Source organism: Mytilus edulis, chromosome 12 (genome assembly GCF_963676685.1).
Source record: "Mytilus edulis chromosome 12, xbMytEdul2.2, whole genome shotgun sequence".
In the NCBI taxonomy this organism is placed as follows: domain Eukaryota; kingdom Metazoa; phylum Mollusca; class Bivalvia; order Mytilida; family Mytilidae; genus Mytilus; species Mytilus edulis.
In genome coordinates this window covers 29732566-29755443 of record NC_092355.1, presented here as the reverse complement: position 1 = coordinate 29755443, position 22878 = coordinate 29732566, and the positions used below count along the sequence as shown (strand labels likewise).

At 31.7% G+C, this 22878-nt stretch overlaps 2 protein-coding genes across 2 annotated transcripts in view; one reads left to right on the top strand and one right to left on the bottom strand.

The window, feature by feature from the left end:
* The window catches only part of LOC139499254 (uncharacterized), a 59695-nt gene extending 40538 nt beyond the window's left edge, over nucleotides 1-19157 (bottom strand). The window contains exons 1-5 of the mRNA XM_071287928.1: nucleotides 18169-19157; nucleotides 14715-15027; nucleotides 13334-13429; nucleotides 12814-13110; nucleotides 10494-10544 (exon numbers count right to left, since the gene is read on the bottom strand). Of these exons, the coding sequence (XP_071144029.1) occupies nucleotides 10494-10544; nucleotides 12814-13110; nucleotides 13334-13429; nucleotides 14715-15027; nucleotides 18169-18831 (1420 nt within the window). The 5' untranslated portion in view covers nucleotides 18832-19157. The remainder of the gene's footprint in view (nucleotides 1-10493; nucleotides 10545-12813; nucleotides 13111-13333; nucleotides 13430-14714; nucleotides 15028-18168) is intronic.
* Nucleotides 1-22878, top strand: part of LOC139498222 (uncharacterized) — a 294491-nt gene that overhangs the window by 88825 nt on the left and 182788 nt on the right. The gene's annotated exons all lie outside the window — the stretch shown is intronic.

The window sequence follows — 22878 nt, the reverse complement described above, 5'->3', positions numbered from 1 at the left end:
TAGACAGAAATTTAGATCTTATAAAAAGTTTGATTCACAAAACTACGTGGAATTTGCTCGGAAAAAGAAGATTTATTTGATAAATGGATTACGTCAAAGAAAGCAGATAACAATTTTGATAACCTTAGATAATTGAGTTCAAACTATGTGTTCATTTAGACTTAAAACACATTTAGACGACAAAACTGTTGAGACAATACATGATGTAGCTGTTACTTCAAATAATTATACTCTTTCTCATAAAAGAAGTTTCAAGGGTCAAAATGTTAATACTTCGAATGGAAACTACAAAATTCAAAGCACTGTGCGTACTGATGGTAAGCCTGTTGCACAGAAGAAGAGTCAGTCCAGTTATAATATGTCTAATCCAAAATTTGATACCTTTGAGAAGAAGTCACTGATTTGTGCTTATTGTAAAAATAATGGTCACCTGATGGCTGATTTTGTGACTTCAAAGGAAGAATGAATGAGATAATAAGCCGAAGTCCAGTGCTTGTACGACACCTGTTATTACCAGTACGTCAAAATGTCAAGTTTTTGTGATAACATGGACGAATATAAACCCTTTATGTCCGAGAAGACTTATGTTGGTGTAGGTGTAGAGTTAGGTTGTATAGATGTTCCTCTCCATCGTATAAATCTAAAGTCAGATTTGATAACTGGACCAGTACTGTTGGGTGTCCGTCCTAATCTCCCTGTTGAGGGTGTTACATTATTGATAGGAAATGATCTAGCTAGGAACAAAGTGGTTACTGAACCAATTGTTACCAGTGAACCGGTGGTGGATGTTAAATCAACTGAAGATGATGCTGAATTGTACCCAGCTTGTTTTGTTATTAGGGCGATTGCTAGAAAACAACAAAAGGAGGATTTGCAAGAAGACCAGTTTGATTACATTGACCTTTCTGACACTATCCTAGCTGATATTGAAGGTCCTGGTAGATCAGAAAAGGCCATAATGAGATCACCAAGTGTTAACAAAAATGTTATTATGCCATGGCCAGACGTAAACAGACATTCATTATACAGAAAGACTTTATTTGAAGAACGAAATAAAGACACTGAGGTTCTTCAGCTCAGCCACAGGAGGAAGCAGACAAAGTCTCTGAATGCTATTACCATCAGGACGGCATTTTAATGAGGAAGTGGAGGCCTCCTGATGCTAACCCAGAGGAGGAATGGAGAGTGGTATACCAAGTGGTGGTGCCTAAAGTTTATAGGCAAGAAATTATTGGTCTTGCCCATGACACTCCCTTGGCTGGACACTTAGGTATAAGAAAAACTTGCCATAAGATATTGCATCATTTCTACAGGCCCAGACTTCGAAATGATGTCGCAGAATACTGCAAATCATGTCATATACGCCAGGTTGTTGGTAAGCCTAACCAGAAAATACCACCAGCACCACTTCTGCCTATTCCAACCTCTGACAAACCTTTACCAAAGACCAAGACTTGAAATGCGTATTTATTGACCATCATGTGTTCATCCACTCGTTTTCATAAGGCTATTCCTTTATGAAATATCAAGACACCTACTATTGTCAAAGCTCTTATCAAATTTTTCAAGGTGCCTTAGAACGTTTTCATCAAACATTGAAGAACATGCTTAGATCTTTTTGTCTTCAATTTGACAGAGACTGGGATGATAGAGTTCACTTTCTACTTTTTGCAGTCCGACAGACTGTTCAAAAATTCCTTGGATTTAGTCCCTTAGAGTTGGTATTTGGCCATACTGTAAAAGGACCGTTAAAATTTATTAAGAAAAAGTGGCTTCCTGAACAAACTGACTTGAATATTTTAGACTATGTATCTAGATTTAAAGAAAAATTGTATACTGCTTGTCAAATCGCTCAGAAAAACTTGAAAAATGCACAGAACAAGATGAAAATATGGTAGGATAAAGATGCCAGGGACAGAGTTTTTGAGCCTGGTGATAAGGTATTTGTATTTTTGCCAGTCACTGGACATCCTTTACAGGCTAAATATTGTGGTCCTTATACAATAGAGAGTAAAATTAATGAGTTGAATTATATTGTCAAAACTCCAGGTCAGCGCAAAAAAAAAGATTGTGTCATATCAATATGTTAAAACCATATTTTGAGCGTACTAATGAATGTGAGAGTAAACCAGTTGCCACTTTAGGCATGGTTAATTTGAGAAATATCATGACAAACCAGATGTAATTAAACAACCTTTTCGTTTTAAAACTATGGAAGAGACAGTTAGATTAAAAACATCAGAAATTTTGTCAAATTTAGATTCAAAACTAGCACATCTGACTTTTGATGTAAGAAAAGAAATAAAAGCTTTAGTATTTGTATTTAAAAATCTTTTCCAGATGTGCCAATTAAAACCACTGCTGTTTGTCATGATGTTGATGTAGATGATACTTCTCCAATCAAGCAACATCCTTATCGGCTCAATCCACTCAAACTTGAAGTTATGAGAAAAGAAATTAAATATATGATTGGCAATGATATTATTGAGCCGAGTAACAGTTAATGGAGCTCTCATCGTCTCCTTGTGCCAAAACCAGATAAAACCTTTCGTTTCGTGACTTATCTCAGAAAAGTAAATACAATTTAAAAATCTGATTCCTATCCGATTCCAAGGATAGACAATTGTATTGAAAAAATTGGTCAGGCAAATTTGATTTGTTGAAAGGTTATTGGTAAGTTGCATTGACACAGAGAGCTCGTGAAATATCAGCTTTTGAAACACCAGATGGCTTATTTCATTGAGTGAAAATTGTCAAAACGATTTTGAAAATAGCAAATCACTTTTAATCTTTTAACTATTAGTCTAGTTCTGATTACTCCAGACTCTGAAAAACAATTTAAACTTGCCGTTGATGCAAGCGATGTAGGATTTGGAGCGGTTTTATATCAAGAGACAGATGTTAATGTTGAGAAACCTGTATCATATTTTTCTAAGAAATTAGATAAATATCAGAAACATTATTCAACTATTGAAAAAGAGTGTTTTGCAATGTTGTCAGCACTTTAACATTATGTATCCTATTCTTGTTTGTACTGATCATAATCCTTTCTTTTTCATACGTAAAATTAGAAACAAGAATCAGAGGTTGACCAGGTGGAGTTTATTGTTACAGGAATATGATGTAATTGTTAAACATTTTAAGGGTAAAGATAATGTAGTAGTAAAACTAGTAGATGCTTTATCTAGAGCTTATAAAACCAATTTGTATATACTATGTATTTTTGTTTACATTATATTCAGAATGGATTCAGAGAAGATTTCCGGATACAGACAAAGACAAAAGATTGGACTCTTATTTTGACAGTTAAGTTGACAGTAATATTTGTGTAATACTTCTTTTAAACTTTTGTATAATAAATCTTGTGAAATTTTGAAATTGATTTGTGTCTTTTGTTGGGTAAAATTTAAAGGTGATTTCTGACCGTAACAACAGTCAAACTCATAAATCAAAAATATACTGACAACGCAATGGTAAAGATATATGTACAAATGTCTGGTTGGATTGTAGTCATATTACAATGTATATTTGTTTGTTTATTACGTTATCAAAACTCAATAGGTGTATAATAAACATATGCTTCAAAATTAACATGAAAAATGAAACGTTAGCCAAAATAGAAGTTCATCAAAAGCGTTATTAATCAACTCGCAGGCTTTAGAAAATACTTTTGGTAAAAGTTAGATTTGCTCATACGTAGTAAAAATTTAAAAAAACAAACAAAAAATCAGCTCCGAGAAAAATTGAAAAACAGAAAGTCCTTAATCAAATGAAAAAAAAAAGAATTAAAACGTGTGGATAACAACTGTCAAATTCCTCAATTGGTACACACATTTTGTTATGTAGCAAATAGTGGATTAAAACTAATTTCAAAGATAACTAAACCTCTCATTTGTATGAAAGATGCGTAAAATTCCATTATACTGAAAATGATGTGTGAAGAAAGCAAACAGTCAACATTGTGTTCTAAACTTGATCATTATAAAAACAAAATGATATGTCAATAAAGAAAACACAATAAGGCATATAGGGAAAGCATGTCAACAAAAGACAAGAATACAAAAATGTACATGTATCATAGGACAATAACAAAACGACGGGATACATAAGTACCGAGCAACGTCAAATGAATATTACAAATAAACATAAACAGTAAAATTAATAATTTACAAAGACGAATAAAAGAACACGGATTTGTTTTTTATCACGGTCTAAGTATCCCCCGGTGAACCTTTTTTTTTACAAAAATAAAATGTTTATTAACATTATGCTTGGACACTGGTGACGTTTAACAAGGTCTGAGTGGCGGCTGCTAGCTCTTGAATACCGAATAGGTTTGAAATGTATATCCCATATGCAGATATAAAGTTGGTATATTGCTACTTATAAGCCGGAGAAATTGATAATATCAGTATTAAAATCGTCTCGTTTTTTAATGGAAAGGACATCATCGATATTTCTGAATGTGAATATAATGATCTAGCTCCTTTGACATTCTTGATTTAAACAAGTGTATAAAGGAACTCCGACTCATATGCGAATAAGAACAGGTTAGCAGGAACAGTTCGTTTCATCAGGAATGCCGACAATTTGTTGAAAAAGTCTACCTCGAAATTCAACATAGATATTGTCAGTAAGACATTCTAGCATACTTGTTCCTATGTGTAGCATGTTTTACCTTTTTTCACTATCAACAAAATATGCCATATGGTATAATAAAGTTATAAATGCGTTGCGTATGCAACCATTTATATGTTAAAAAGCTGTGTGGATGTTTCTTTCTATTAGACTATTTTTCAATTTCACGTGGGTAATGGTGTTATACGGGAGTGATAAGTCAAAAGTTCTGATAGAACTAACTTAAGAGATAGATCGAGATTTAGAATTATCCAGCAGTTTTTTATAGTTGTTCAGAATCCACATACAGTTAATACCACTTCGCGAGGAAAGCGTGCATTTTTATAAATATTGACAATGCAATTTCCCATAGGAACTCCGTTTACGGCTAAAACTTTTACTATGAATTTTTAAAAAAATCTGATCATAGAATTGAAAGTTCATATGCACTACATTTTTTTTTCAAAGGTCCAAATATAGGGCTGTGCGGCATATTTTCAACGTTTATATGCCCTGAACTTTTCAGAGTTTAAACTAACACTAATTTTCTTAACTACCCCTACCGCGAATGAGGTGTTACCACAGATTTCAATGTAAACAATATGCACATGTATATTTACTGGTAACATTCGAAAGTTATGTCTCTATGAGATTGAACACCGAAGGTATAACTGGGAACCAGTATGTAAACAAAATCAATTTTCTATGAATACTCTAAATCTCCCCAAAAGAGGCGTGGTTTTAGAAACAGCTGTATTTACAGAGTGCAACCTATACAAACATCTATTCAAATAGAAAACTCTCTAAAATCAGTTTTTCTCACATTAATACTCATTTATAAGAATTATAGCCTTAAAGAAATCACTGTGTATACTCTATGGGGGTTTTTTACTGAACATTTTATACCCCCTCCACTGTTTCAATATTTCAAAGAATTTGAAAACAAGACTTTAATTATTGCCAGCTTACTCTATTTGCATATTTTCTGATATAAAATGCTTAGAACCTATTTCAAACTGTTTTGATAACATATTGAAAGCATATCAGAATAATATAAATGTAATGTTTAGCAGTCAATCATTACAACATTCAAGATTATATAAAGTATCCAATTCTCGCCTCTGTCTCCAGTCTACATCTTACTGTATGCCTATTTGTCAATTAAAGTTCATATTTTCTACCTCAAATGGTCAATTTAAAATTCTTGTCACAACAGTATCATCTGTAACCATATATCTGATACAATTTACCTAATAAATATACTAAAAGTGTTCAAATAAAGCCATATTTGCAATAGTTGTATGTATGCTGATACCTGTCTGAGATATAAATTCACTTAAAATGTTATAGAGATGACTGCTAACATCTGATTGTTGCATAACTTCTAAGCATAGTTATTGTTTTCTATAATAAGAACTTGAAAATCATAAAATCATGGCATTTACAAGTTATAATATTAGTTTCATGACCCAGGAGGGTAATTTTCAATGTTTTTTGCCCCTAGGGGCGTCAAATTTCCTACATTATTCTGCTGTTCTAGCAGTTTGGAATATTTTGTACATATTCAGGATAGAACACACTATTGTAAGTTTTGTTGAACTATTTCTGTATGTCTAGCTTGTATTTTTTTATGCCGTGGCTACAAAAAAGCAGACTTAGGTGTTATGGTTTACTTTTGGGTTTTCGACAGGACACAAACATCCCATAAATAATATTTAGGAAGGATCGTTAGTTTCATTGACTGCAAAGAGTATACATAAGTAAAGGCAACAGTAGTATACCGCTGTTCAAACTCATAAATCCATGGACAAAAAACAAAATCGGGGTAACAAACTAAAACTGAGGGAAACGCATAAATATAAGAGGAGAACAACGACACAACACTATAATGTAACTAACACACACAGAAACGGACCAAGCATCAGACAAAATCCCACGAGAAAACAAATATAACATCAAAACCAAATACATGAATTTGGGATAGACAAGTACCGTGACACGTCTTAAGCACTTCTTATCAATTTGAATTACATATATGCAAATATTATGAATTAATTTTGTATTCAGGACTTTATGTAAACTATGCATACTGTAAACTGTGAATTTATGCTGAGTCATGATATCTAAGGCCCAGAATTCTATCAATCTTCATGAATTATTTATAAAACTTCATATTTGAGTTAATTTTTCAAAAATCTGCGAGATGAAGCAACTTTGGCTAAATTCTGAATGATCTATTTTTTCACTCTATATAGGTTGCATTTCTGTAAATATTGATAATGCAATTTCCCATAGGATCTCCTTTTACGGCTAAATCTGTACCACTTTTACTATGAATCTTATCCTAGAATTGAAAGTTCATATGCACTACAATTTTTTTTTCAAAGGTCAAAATATAGGGCATAGCGGCATATTTTCAACGTTTATATGCCCTAAACTTATCGAGTTTAAACTAATACTAATGTGCTTAACTACCCCATTCTCGAATGATGGGTTACCAGATTTCAATGTAAACAATATGCACATGTATATTTACTGGTAACATTCGCAAGTTATGTCTCTATGAGATTGAACACAGAGAGCATAGCTGGGAACCAGTATGTAAACAAAATTAATTTTCTAAATCTTCCCATAAAGGCGTGGTTTGGGAAACAGCTGTATTTACAAAGTGCAACTTAAACAGTGTCAAAGTGTTTCTGAAGATCCTCTGTCACTGCAGACAATTATTGACAATTCTTTGGTCGATCATGCAGATGTAAAATTATTGAATATGAGTCTAAATTGAAAACTACGTTCAAACATATGATTCTGTTGGATAAAAACCGCAATTTTTGTTTGTGTGCATGTTTAACAAATTTACAGTTTACAATTTACACATTTACAGTACAAACCACATTTCTAAAAGACCAAAAAAGTGGAAAGTATTGTTTTAACAAAACGCATTTGACTAACAGATCGAACAACGGATGTTCTTAAGGAGGCTCGCGGTACAAAATTTTCAGTAAAAACTTAAACATTTGTTTTTTCATTACAAATTTTATTTATTACACTATTAGAAATAACTTTATGATATGGTACAAGAATCAACCAATAAAATCGATTCTGTTTGCCCCCAGATGACTTTTAAAATGTTTATATCATTGAAAAAGCTCTAAATTATCTCCCTTTGATCCAAAAATGCCATTTTGTGGCATTTAAATTGAAATATCTTTTTTTAACACATCGGTGACCTATATTTTTTATTATTGTTTTCAAATAAGCTGTACATAAACTAAATAATTGTTAAAGGAGTAGGTCTGGTAAGGACCGATTTTGGCTTCCAATTTCAGGTTCATCTAACGAAAGTTTTTGGACACTTTTTACACACTTATATGTCTATTTCAATTGATTTGATTACGGTAGTTCATGTGAAAGATTTTAACTGATTTAGTCATTAACAACGCTCTGATTCAAGCTTAAATATGAAAATCTTTCAAATCTGCAATAACATCACTTTTCAGATATTTTTGGTCAAAAATGAAATTGGCCGCATGCGTGTTCATCATCAACCTTTATATATGTTTTGTATTATCATCATATACAACATACATTTCAATATTTTGAATGAACACGAATGCGGCCTCTTTTATTTTAGACGGAAACCAACTCACATATACTTATTGATTCGACTAAAGTAGATACTAAAGTGTTTACCGGACCTACTCCTTTTGAAGATTTCATTAATGTAGCACGACTTAATGATGCTAGAACGCAATATTTGTGCATTGCATTGTCAAAAAAAGATCATATTTATGTAGCAGACGCATTTTACTTTCCAAAATATAGCTTAAAGATTACATTTTCACAATTTTATAAAATTGCTATATTTTGGGGCAAAAAAGGGGTCTTACTGAAGCACCTGTAACTGATTTCTGTAATTAGGTTATTTTTTTTATTTCGATATTACCTCTATTTCTCCTATTAAAAAAATAGTACCTTTAGGCTTTACAAAAATGTATGCTTCTTTAGAAGGCAGATTGTGAGCGAAAATGAACGGTGACCCCAATTTTTTTTCTTTTTCTTTAAAGTATAAGATAAAGTTCATTTATAGAAATATATAGCGAAATCCTATATAAGAAAAAAAAAATTGATTTAGACCCTTAAACCCTGCTGACTGCCATTGGCGATTGACAAATAAATTATATATATGGAGTTAATTTTTAAAAACATAAATATCTTGTTTCTTTTTTCTTTTTTAAATATTAGGCAGAATATGTTAAAATGTTTAAACTAATGTATATCCAAATTTTAGAAAACATTTTCCTTCAATATCGAATCAGATTTTATGACCCGCCTAAGAAATAAAGTGTTCAGTAAAAACGTAAAAACATCTATAAATACCCCCTCTCCACCCCCCACCCCCCCCCCCCAAAAAAAAGGAATAAGCAATCTCATACAGGTTCGAGCAAAAAACCATGATTTGTTTTGGCCAGGTGATATCCTTTTTCAGACTTTAGGTGAACGATTAACATTATGTTGGTTTGGGATTCCCTTCGGCGTTTTTTACCCTGTGGAATTGTTATGAGAATATTACAATATTACACCATTACCTAGCTTCCTTTAAAATGTTGTTGTAATTGTCAATCCTTAGTTTTCTATATACATTTAGATGCCTTAGTTCTCTATGTTTGAATTCTTGTTCATTTGAACAGACACAAAATAACAGAAAAAAAGATGTTCCATAATTATCTTCACCATTTTTTTTTTTTTACATATACCACAAATGACATGTTCTGTGGATTTACAAATAGAACATCAATATCCATTTGAATTTGACGCTGGCTTTTAATGAACAAACAAGACGTGTTACATACAAGTTATTGCTATAAAGGGAATCTTGACATCATACATTTTGAAGTCTTCAGCTTTATTTCGAAACCCTGTCTTGGTTACATCAAGGAGTTGTATCCTTACTAAAAAAATCCTCGATTATAAGGATCATCACTGTGTTTAAAAGATAAATTATTTTATCTGTCAAGGAATATGAATATAAAAAATGATAATTCGTCTATATTCATTCATTTCTTTTATCAAACAAAGGATTCTTGAATTATTCATAATCCCTGAATTCTAATTAAGATATTTGTAGAATAATTATTAAAATGTTCAGTGACTATGTAAAACCACTGGTTATTTTCAGGGATTATATATAACTACTAATGATTTTAGTGATTCTACATATTCCCTGAAAAAATAGGGATTCTACATAATCCCTAAATTTTACAAATTCACTGTAACATATATATATATATAATAGCACTAATGCAAAGATGTGTATAGAATAAGATCCAATTATAAGCATGTACTAAGTGCAGTTTGCTTTGAATTATACTCAAATACATATGAAATTCATATAGATTATTACAAAAACACTGTTGGTAAAAGTTAAAACCACATGTCTACCATTTAAAGAACATATCACGCCATCAGGAAATTCCGTAGATTTTGAGGAAAATGTCAAGTAATGGAGTAATTGTAAGACTGATGTTTTTGCAAAACCATTAAAATATACAGGAAATGTTTTATTTTGTTATATGATATCTAGCCAATTAAAAAGGCCATAACCATAGCTTTATCGTAATTTTTCATACTAGTGCTTTAGAAGTTGCTTTTCAATTTGATTTGCGTTGGACTCTTATGAGCACGTATCATTTAGTTTTGCAAATATTATTTACGAATTTTGTTTAAAATATTTACCTATGATAACAGAATACTACAATCGTCTTCCTGATCGGTCTTTACTGGTGCAAGGCAATCTAATAATGATCTATGGTACTATTCCTCTTAGCTCTGCTGTGAATGTTATCGCCAAATTAAGATAATTGTAATAAACATACCTGAATTTAGTTGAGGTAGATCTACATGCGGGAGTTCACAACTTATAGATACTGCAAAACAAGTTAAAACAGTTTTATTAAATGCACATCTGGCGAAGAAAATGTCAAGCCTATTATCTTTGATTGGTTTTTAATCAATCTTTATTTTTGCGAATGTTGTACAGTTGTCATGACATTTAACTTTACTCTACTTTGTTATGATATTGTGTTGACCCCGCTATCTTCATCTACCTACTCAGATGTTATTTTACATAACACAACTTCGGACAGAATGCAGGTAGGACTATAGACTCAACATATTAGCAGACGCTGAATGTGGCACTTCAAGACAGTTAAACATCAATGTAAAAAAAAAACCAATTTAACAACATAACAAATGGATTACATTGTGATACCACTACACAGAAATATAGATATGTAAGGTTTACCTTATAATGACACTATGACCTTATAGGGGGAAATTGTATAGTGGACAATTAGTGTCAGATAATATGTAGTAAATCACGTGCTGTTAACCCTAAGTTCCCTATGAAATATAAGAAAAGCCCTGACCATTTTTATTTCCAATATTTAAACGCAACTTACTTATTTTCTTATTCTTTCATGATCTTCAAAACGTGAGATTTGTATCAAATCGTGCGTTATATAAAAAAAAAAATTAGTCAGAAAGGTCAGAAACAGCTACCTCATCCGTTTCTTGTTGGCGTATTATTTCATTTTTCGTTTTTGAACGAAAATTTGAGCATTTTAATAAATTCCTTTTAACAAAATTTACCTTGCGAATACAATATATAACACTTTTGACATTTTTATAAGTTTCTATGCAACTTTTTCATAAAGTTACAAAAAACTTCAATATGACTTCCAATTCTTATTTAAACGACCCCATCGCAATGACTTTATTATTTTTGATTTTGACATGTTATGTGTTCATGGAGTTTACCACGAATAAAAGGTAAATTGTAGATAATATATACTGAATTCAGGACTTGACTTGTATGTAGTGATGCAAAAGTGTCTTCTAGCATATTAATCTATTGCAATAAAAAATCATAATATCTAATAAAATTTGTAGATTTAGCTAACAAAGTCCTTATATTTGTATAAAGTAATATTCGTTTATAGTGGAAAATTGTTTTAACGTTGAATAGGCTACAATTAAAAATTGCTTGCTGGTCCCTCTCTGTGATTACCATTATATTACGCTGGTTCATTTCCCAATCAATCTGTCACCAAGGGAAGATAAATAAATCGATTTTCGTTCATAGTCTTTTTCAAAAATGATGAACGGTTCTTTATATTGGTATGTAATCATTTTAAACGTTTCAAATTTATGAAATTATATTCGTACATCAATGTTTTTGATACACCAATAACAAAAACTGAAATATATTGAATTGATACATTTTGTAATTATTCAAAATTATATCAGAAACCTAAACTTAATTATAAAATAATGAACCTGTTAAGGGGAGAGAATACTCGCATAACTTTTTCGAATTGGCACATAATACAACGAAATGTCACTCTTGCATACAAATGGCACATCAATATAATTAATTATCTGCGAAATCGTCCCCCACCTTCAATGATGATTCTAAATTATAAAATATTTACCTTACTATTTTAATAACCAAAAGTTGTTAATCTATAGATAGTTAAGACTAATGAAAGCTAACCCAATGTAAAAATATTTCTTTGCAATTTTTTAAAACTTCCTCCGAAAAATACTCGAGCCACTTGACTTTCATAGCTCAAAATTAACGTTTTTACACAATATTTGAATAAAGTAGTTGAAGATTATTCGCTTCTCAAAGTGTAAGACGCAATAAAAATCGCATGCTTGCACCATCCTACCAAAATACGGATTTAATTAAGTCCTGAACATTTCGACATTTCTTCGTATATTTTGAACAAAACCGGTTTTAACCAAATCACAAGTACGTGTTAAGATCCAACTAAATACCTATTTTCCTATATGGTCAGGTAAAGTTGCTATGTCTTCTGTTTGGCTCTTTTGTGGGTCACAATGGGGAATCAATGCATATTATAGAGTGCTGCGTTGTCCTCTGCACGTTAATAAACAAGTGTAACCCTATGTGGTTTCGTTCGAGGTAAAAATAAATGGCTTTATCTCGCGGTGGGGGGGGGGTCCTCTTACTACATACAAGGTGATAGGACGTGCCGTTGGAATAGGTCACCTTTTCAAGCTTAAAAATTGTGAATAGGTTTTGAAAACTATAAGAAATATATTATTAAGTCAATGAAATTCCCACTTTTTCATCTGTCATCTTTTTTGGTGTTCCCGAATTTCACAAACCTTCATTAGCATTCAATATATGAATCTTTACGTCAACCCGGCTAGGTATTTCTGTATTGATATCACAGTCTTCTATCAGTTTCGTCAGGAACGACATAACCGCGGATTCGAATGCTTGAGAATCACTAATTACACTTGCTGCTATTGTTGTCAACATAATCAAGGAGCCTTTCTTCACAAATTTTATCTTAAAAAAATCATCTTTCTGTAATGGACTTCTCAGAGTTGCTTCTACAGCTTCGAGTTTCCAGTGCTCAGGAGTTGCTATTTGCCACAGGACAGGACGTTCCATTGCATCTAGGATTAAAAGGGTATTAATCTTATTGTTTTTTACAATGAGCATACACAATTATATTATTAGAATAAAACGTTGTTTTAATTCATTGATTTTTGTATATTTCGTTGCTATAAGTAAAAGTTATAATATTTTTTTCTTTTTCTTTTCTTCATTTCTTTTAAATACAACACCTGCCGGATATTAAATATATGTGTGAAAGTACTGGTGTTAAAGATATCATACCTGAACATGCTTCCGCGGGTACGAGTACGTTAGGTCTTTCATACCTCACGAACATCTCTAAGTTCTTTATTGTTCGTGACATTTCTACCAGTGTAACTGAAATGGATTTTAAATTCAATAAATGCATATGATTAAACATTTATAGTATGCATGTTTAAGTGACTTTTATCTTAGCATTTGATGAAATTGAGAATTTAAAAAAGGAATGTGTCAAAGACACAACAATCCGAGCAAAGATCATAAAACAAATCAAAGGCCATCAATGGGTCTTCAATTCAGCGAGAAAATCCAGCACATAGAGCTCTCTTTTCTTGCAATTACTTGTACGGTTTGCCCTACTTGGTTAAGCCAAAAACTTAAGAGAACAAATATTTACAAAAACAAATAAAGGGCTGCGCTTAAGCGCATGATACGCCCGTTGTTCTTTTAACTTGTCTTTTATGCTTTAAATGAATTTATATGATCAACTAGAAATATGTATACAAATCAAAAGGCATGTTACATTAATATATTCACCAAAGTTTCATAAAATCCCCCCTTTTTAAGTATAAAAATTCATTACTTAAGAAAACGTAAAATCTAAAATTTATAAAAATGGAAAGGGAGCTTATGTCAATAGATATAAACAATTTATCAAAGTTGCATAAAATTTTGTGAAAGTGTTAGTTATTGTCCCAAAATTGGAAAATCCCCCCTTTTTTAAGCATAAAAATTCATAACACGGAAATGTAAAATCTGAAGGTTTCATGGACATTGGTGAAAGCCTTTTTGAGTTATTGTCCGAAGTGTTGAAAATCCCCCTTTTTTATGAATAAAGACCCATAAATCCAAAACTTAAAATCTGAAATTTATAAAAATTGAAAGGGAGCTTACATCAATAGATATAAACAATTCACCAAAGTTTCATGGACATTGGTGAAAGCTTTTTTGAGTTATTGTCCGAAGTGTTGAAAATCCCCCTTTTTTTATGAATAAAGCCCCATAAATCCAAAACTTAAAATCTGAAATTTATAAGAATTGAAAGGGAGCTTACATCAATAGATATAAACAATTCACTTAAGTTTCATGGAAATTGGTGAAAGTGTTTTTGATTTATTGTCCGAAGTGTGGACGACGGACGGACAGACAGACGGACGGACGGACAGACGGAAAGACGGACATACGGACGGACGGACGGACAATGGTATACCATAATACGTCCCGTCTAAAAGACGACGGGCGTATAAAAATGACAAAATGTACTACCAAATAATCATGGAAAAAATATCAATAATTAAACAGTTATTCCATATAAGATGGTATCGAGCTGTTTACCCTTTACAATAAATCTTAAACATTATAGCTTTCCGAACTTAACGAGAGAGAAAAATTAAATCCTAACCTTGTGTTTTCTCTTGATTTTCTTTTACTTCTTTGATATCTGACCTTGTCTCGTGCAGTTCTCCTCCAATCTTTTGATAACTGTTTTCTTGAGATTTCTTTACTTCTTTCATTTCTTTATGTAGGTGTTCTTCTGTATTTTGTATCTTTTCTGATATCGCGTGTTGCGCTTGTGCTGCATAATGACTTGTTTCTTCAGTCGTATGCAGGTTGATATCATCTGTTTTATTGGTTAACTCCTTTCTAAGTCTAGTTTCCATGCCATTTAGATAAGTCACATTGTTATTAGAGCTGGATTTCACTTCTTGTAATACCTGTTTTCAAAACAAACTGTTTTTGAGACAACACAAACTACTATAAACTAAACTGCCAACAATGCCTATGATCATTGTTGCATTGAAGCACCAGACATTGCAAACATAGTTTAAGACCAATTTGATTTTATAGCTTGATAAATGATTTTTTAATAATGTGAATAGTGACAGTACCGAATCAACACTAATACTGAAAGTTGACCACTTGTTATCAAAACATATGAAAACATTTGATAAAGTTTATAGGGTAAATTCGTCCTTCCAAGGCTCCATAAGCAAAACAATAAAACAAAAAACCCGTAGTGACATCTAGCAATATCATATTCTTACTCATTATGAAACCTGTAATAAATATTCTACTTTTGATAAGTAAAATAAAATCCGCTCAACGTTGATTTAGTCTTTGAAACCTATACCGTTTAAAGTCATAATTTATCTTTCTTAATCAAACAGAAACTTCGGTTTGTTGCTTTTTTTATATTTCACAAGAAAAAGCTATGAAAAAACGCGATTAACAGGTGGAAATAGGACTATTGCTCAAAAATTCATATATACACGATATATCTATTTCCTAAGAGTAATATATTTGAACCTTTAAAGTCATATAAGTGTTAAATATACTGACAAAATACCTTTTAAGCCATAGCAATTTTGTTTTATTTCACTCGATAAAACAAGGACACATTCGTAAAAACAGAGACTGTTCTCGGAAATATCTAAGTATATATACATAGATTCCATTAGCACATTTCCTTTGACATTTAAATTTGTAAATTATGTATAAAATTGGCTTTACAAATATAAGAGTATGTTGTATGAGTGCCAATGAGACACGTCTTTCATCTAAGATACAATTTTTAAATGTTAATCATTATATGTTATTGTAAGGTCTTTAACACAGAGCCTTAACTCAAACCGAACAGCAAGCTATAAAGGGCCCCAAATTACATGTGGACCATTCAAACGTAAAAACCAACGGTCTAATCTATATAAAAAAACGAGAAGCCAAAATTTGCTTATGAACCACACCAACAAACGACAACTACTGAACATCATTTTTCTGGCTTAGGACATGTGCAAATAATGCAGTGAGTTTAAACGTTTTAATAGGTACACAAAAAAAATTAAAAACAACACGTTTAATAAAATCTGGCGTTCGAAGCGCTTTTCTAGATATACTTTCATCAGGAACGCTCAAAGCCAAACATTTTAAATCCGAAGATGTTTAAATACCAAAAATCGTTGAAGAGCATTGTTTCAAAAAATACCTAAGATAAATAGCTAAATTCATCTACAGCCAACTTTGCCTGAGGGAGTTGAAACCTTAGTTTCATGATAGTTTCAAAATACAAACCTTTGCCCTTATTTGAAACAGTAGTGTAACATCACAACATGAAAAAGAAATAACCTTTTCTTTAATAAAGTTTGATTAGGCTTTATTAACAAAACTAACGATAACATCATTTCTAAGTAACTAATTAGATTAATAATTACATTTGCAAGTAATCATGATTACAATGAATCATCAATAACACATTTGAATAATGTTAATTTTATAAATAAAAGTTTTTACTGTAGCAAATTTTGACAAAGGATGTTATTTGATAGAATTTCTACAAAAAGAAATGCGTGAACCATGTAAGGTATATGAATGTTGTTAAGTGTATATGATACTTCCCATTTGATTTTTTTAGGAGTTCCTTTATTTTATGTGTCATTAAAAAGTAACTTCAAATTTCGTCCATCTAGTATACCACAAAGATTAAACATGAACATTTTATACTTTGTCATTATTAATCTCTTAAATTTATTGACTTCGATTGAATAAGAATTCTAAAGAAGCTTGGTTTTTACAGATTGTTATATGTGTTTCAGTACAAGTGAAAAAATATCTCAAATTGTTATAGTATTGCTTGATATCTTAAACAAAAGTACAAAAATTAGAACTGATTTTCACAATTTCAGTTTGTGCTAATAAGATTATTATTTCTTTATCTTTTATCATATTGCCTTGGTACTATTGCACACTTTTGGTAATAAAAACAGACCTTTATTTGTCAATTCAAATGTGACACCTGGGACTACTATATTTAGCAAAATAGTCCAAGGTGACAATGATAACAATATTAACAAAGGATTATAACTCAGGGTTAAGGAAAAATATAACTTAATAAAACAGTCATCATAGCATATATAAAGGCAACAGTAGTATACCGCTGTTCAAAACTCGTAAATCGATGGACAAAAAACAAACTCGGGGTAACAAACTAAAACTGAGGGAAACGCATTAAATATTAGAAGGCACAACGACACAACATTAAAATGTAACACACACAGAAACGGACTAAGCATTAGACAAAATCCGATGAGAATAACAAATATAACATATGCATCTTTAAAATATGAATATATTTATTATACTTTGTACTTAGGCTAAACTGGAACTTTCAATTTTTAGCAAAGTAAATAAATGAAATAAGTCTACACTAATACTAGCATTATTAACAAATGCATACGTTCAATGAAACGGTTGTTCATTGAAACGGAATTATCAAAATGAAACAGAATTCAAAATTGTGTCTTCTTTTTGTCAAAAAAACATCAGAGAATGATAAGCCTTCACTTCAAATATCAATTATGTCAAACATGAAGATTTTTTAAAATCCATAAATTGGTTATAAATATTATCCTGATTTCATATTTCTTTTCGATTATTCAATTAAACTCAAACTAATGGTCCTAATCGTAAGATGTGTCAAGATATTTGAAGTTGTCTTTGTATGTCAAGATATAAAGACTGGTTTTTTTATTGTAATCACAATGTATTCAAAAAGTAATCAGGATTATAAGGTATTGAGAAAGTGCTCATTAAATCAAATTATATGTTATTCTAGTAGCTGATTTATGATAACAATGATTTCTTTAAAGAATGTAATCGAATACAGCTTATTTATGATTACAATTATTCAGGTCTGGTTATAAGATATATCCCTGTACATTTTCGTGAAGCAAGCACCTAAGCAATGGTCAAGTACCAGTCTTGTTACAGTATAAAGTATAGAGCTATAGAAGTGCAAGATTGCTAACTAGCCTTGTTATACTTTTGTAGTGAATCAAGCACATTATCTTAAATATATTTACCTCCTCAACATTACTAAGTAATTTCGTTATTTCTTCCTTCTCCAAATCAACTTTGCGCAAGTATTTGATTTGTTGTCGGATGATTCCTTTGTAAGAAGGATCTGCTAGATCTACTAATGCGTTTTCTAATTCAGTCCACGTTATATTCAATAAGGTCATGGGGTAACACTTAATTGAATAAGCATGGCAAATCTTACTTCTTGTAGTGGTAATTATATCCAATGTAGTGGTCTCGTTTACGGGCAATATTATCAAATTTCGAAGGAGAAACGATATTGCACTAATATCAAGTTCGTGAATCGCAATATTTTGTGTGACATATTTATGAAGACACACTTGTACAACATCTCTGCCATTACGGAGAATGTGTGACCTATTTTCAGGACCATTATCAGCATAAAGCTTTTTGAATATCCAGTTGTCCATGTGACTCATTCGTTTAAAATTGTAACCTGCTGGTGGACATTCACAGCATGATAACTTCTTAGATTGCCATAGATGAAATAGTTCATGTTTTTTGTCATCAAGAAATTGTTTAAAATTTCCGTTGTATGCTGCTAAAAGTTTATTTTGAGCAAAAGCCGTAAGAACGCCTGTACCTGTTTCGACGACACATTTATAAAGGCGTAATAATTCCCGTGACTCAGGTGTGCTGGTACTCATTGCAGTGAGCTGGGTTTAAGCATGTTACATATTTCTTAAAAGTGTTAACTAATATCTGGTATGACAACACTATACTTTGAATATGCAATCAATTGTTTTCATTATGCAAATGCGTCTCATTACAGAGAAAAGCTGTAAAAACAAAACGGAAATCAGCAGTCTTTTAAGCCCCCTATACGCACATTTTAGATGGATCCTCAGTAGTGCTGGCTCTGGTCGCTTTCCATGAATACAAATAAGACCGATGGTGTGTATTTATCCATCTGTTGTAGTTTATTATATTGTTTTTCTGTTAATGTCTTCCAACGTTTAAGTTGATGTATGAAATTAACAGAGGGTTTTCTTTAAACAAAGAAAAGATATTGTGATATCATACAAGGAAGTTTTTTCAAAAATAGATTTTGTTGAAATATGGGTAGGTCGTTCATTCATACCCTGTTATTGATTCAACCGATATACAATATGCTACCACTTTTAGATAAGATTGACTGTAAGCTTTGTTGATCTGCCATTAAATCAACAAAACATCATTGTGACATATTCATGATATATCTTGTTTCTCACATTTAAAAAATAACAAGTTAAGAGGTGAAATAGTCAATGAAGGGAAACAGAAACCTTTGTATAGACAAATGTAGGTAGTAAAATGTCATTACACCAGATGCGCATTTCGTCTTATATTTCGGTTTGGTAATATAAAATTATATTCTCATTTCAATGTAAAAACTCTTCAAAGATACCAAGCTTTTAATTTGGCACACCACACGCTCTTTTCGTTCACATACGACTCATTAAACAGTTGGAAAACTATATATATATTATAACAAATAACAAGTTGAAAGACTTTTAACGTAAATCCAGATTTGCACAAAAGACTGCAAACTATTTCAACTTTTTTGGGTTTTTTTATGATATTTACCACATCTTTCTTAAATTTAATTGTTAGAATGTATTGTATGTATATGTTTTGTGTGTTGTCATATGATTTGTATTATTGAGAGCTTTTAAAATTGATACTTCAACATGGTTGAAATAAAAATACATCCGTATATTAATAAATAAAGTCAACAGTAGTATACCGCTATTCTAAATTCATTAATCGATTGAGAAAAATACAAATCCGGGTTACAAACTAAAACTGAGGGAATATAATAGGAAAACTACGACACAACAGAAACACAACATTAAAATGTAACATACACAGTAACGAACTATTATATAACAATGTTCATTTTCTTGACTTGGTACAGGACATTTTAAAAATAAAATGATGGGTTGAACCTGGTTTTGTGGCATGCCAAACCTCCCGCTTTCATGGCAATGTTAGATATAACATTAAAATAACAACATTTATATGACAAGACTAAATACAAATAAATGGGAGAAAATATAGGACAGAGAAACACACGAATAATAGCTAACAAAAGGTATCAAGTTTAAAATTTAATACGCCAGACGTGCGTTTCGTCCACATAAGACCAGCCAGTGACGCTCAGATGAAAAAAGTTCGAAAGCCAAAACTAGTTAAAAGTTGAAGAGCACCGAAGACCAAAAGTTCCAAAATATTATGACCAATACGGCTAAGATTTTCTATCTGGGATAAAAGCATCCTCATTACTTAGAATAATTCATACTTCTGCAACAGTAAATTTTATAAAATGACTTTGTAGTTAATAGATATACATGATATAACATATTTAAATAATTACATTGCAGGATAAACTTAAGTATTATTACTTTATAAGTCTTCTGTGACTTACGCGCTCTTTTGACTTGACCTTCATCAGAAACACTCAAACCAACTAGTTTTTCTCGTTAGAACTGTTTTACATTTTCATTTCGGGGCGTTTTATAGCTGACTATGCTCTATGGGCTTTGTTCATTGTTAAAGGCCGTACAGTGACCTAAAGCTGTTAATTTTTGTGTCATTTTGGTCTCTTGTGTAGAGTTATTTAATCTGCAACTAGTACCACATTTTCTTTTTTTATATAGATTTGAAGTTTTAAGTTTCCTGACTTTTGAGTCTTCTGAATTGCTTTCATAGCTGAACAAGCAGCTTGCGATGCGGTATCGTTTACGTATCACCTTCGCTGAATCACATATAAGTTCTTTTCATGACTCTGAATCATCTAATTACGAAAAGCCATTAATACACTATGATAGATATCAAATTATTGCGGTTGCATTTGAAGACTTATTCATAGTACGGTGTTGTCGGTGGTTTTGGGAGATCGACGGAAATGGGTTATCGATTCCTCCAACAGGTTTTTGTGATCACTTTTTTTTTACAGAATTTGGAACTTAGTGGGGTTGTTTTTAGTCTGCAAAATGTACAAAAACAATACATAATATGTGTTATCAATTCCTTGTAAAACAATCAACCTACATCATAAAAACTTTACAGAATGATCACACATACATGTATATTGAAATCTGACCTGCTATTGTGGCATTGATTTTTCTTGTAACCATGGCTACTTATATATATGACACGTTAGTCGTGTAATTCATCACTGCTGCTGGAGGTTTATTCCCCGAGGGTATCACCAGCCCAGTAGTCAACACTTTGATGTTGACATGAATTTTTATTCATATGGTCATAATCATAAACAAAATTTTAGAATTTTTGAAATACTAAGGCGTTTCTACCTCATGAATAGATTACCTTAGCTGTATTTTGCAAAGCTTTTAGGAATTTTGGTACTCCAGGCCTTTCAACTTCGTACATTATTTGGCGGCTTTAACTTTTTTGATTCGAGCGTCACTGATGAGTCTTTTGTAGACGAAACGACGCGTAAATACTAAATTTCAATCCTGGTATCTATGATGCGTTTATTTAGTACAGTTTTCCTTAAACGATACCTGTAGTTGATCACTGATCATCTCTACTTTGTACTTAATATTTCCATATTATTGAACAACTGAAATTGCTGAGGGACTCCATATAAACCGTCAATCATTGCCAACCAAGACAGCTGCAATAGGGATCTACTCACTTTTAGGTGCTCCTCCGCTTGCATCCGAGCTCCATAAACGAAAAGTGAACCTTCTCCACTCTATTTTAGTTGCAGAAATCTAAATTTGAAAGAAATTTTACTGCGGCAGTATCGTCTCCCAATAAACCAAGGTCACGCGGTACATTGTTAGACAGAACCGTATATGTTCTACAGGAATATAATCTGTTTGAAATAGAAAAACTCAGAGAAAATACACCATCTGGAAGCATACAGTAAGATCTGCAACATTGGTATTTTGAAACAATAAAATTAGAAAATAGCTCAAATATCAACATAAAATCGTCAAGATACAAACTTAATTAAAATTGGTCAAACTCACCCAGTTTGAAACTCGGCTTTTAACATGTTTAATATTTAAGGTGAAACGAAACGAGCTATCATCGGCAAGAATTTTAACTGAAACCTACATGTTACAATCAAGGAAAACAAAATTTGGTATCAACAATTTAGACGCACTTCATTGCCCTATTTGTCGTATGGAAGATACATATTTGATTTATTTTATTACCAGATGTCCAGCTTTGGAAAAATATTATTGAGAGTAGAAGGCATCTGAATAGATAAGCATTTTATTCTACACTAAATAATCAAGCAGGTTATCATATTACATGTATTATATATTGCGATAAGTGATACAACTGTGGTAGGTAACAGTCTATATATATGCGGTGCCATATGATTTTCATCACTTTGAGGTTACAGTACAATTTGATAACAATTCATAGTAACTTTAATAGTTGATAGTGACAGTTTCAATTAAACATAACAAAAATTTGTAAAGTAGACCATTATAGGCCAAAGTAAGGTCTTTGACGGACATATTAACGTTTTAATCTATAAAAAAAAAAAATAGAGAGAAACGGGAAACACTTATGAACCACATCAAAAAGCGACAACCACTGAACATCAGGTTCCTGATTTAGGACAGGTGCAAACAAATGCAGCGGGTTTAAATGTTCAAATGATATGTAAACCAATCTTCACCCTTAACTGAAACGACAGTGTAACATCACAACATAGAAAGAATCAA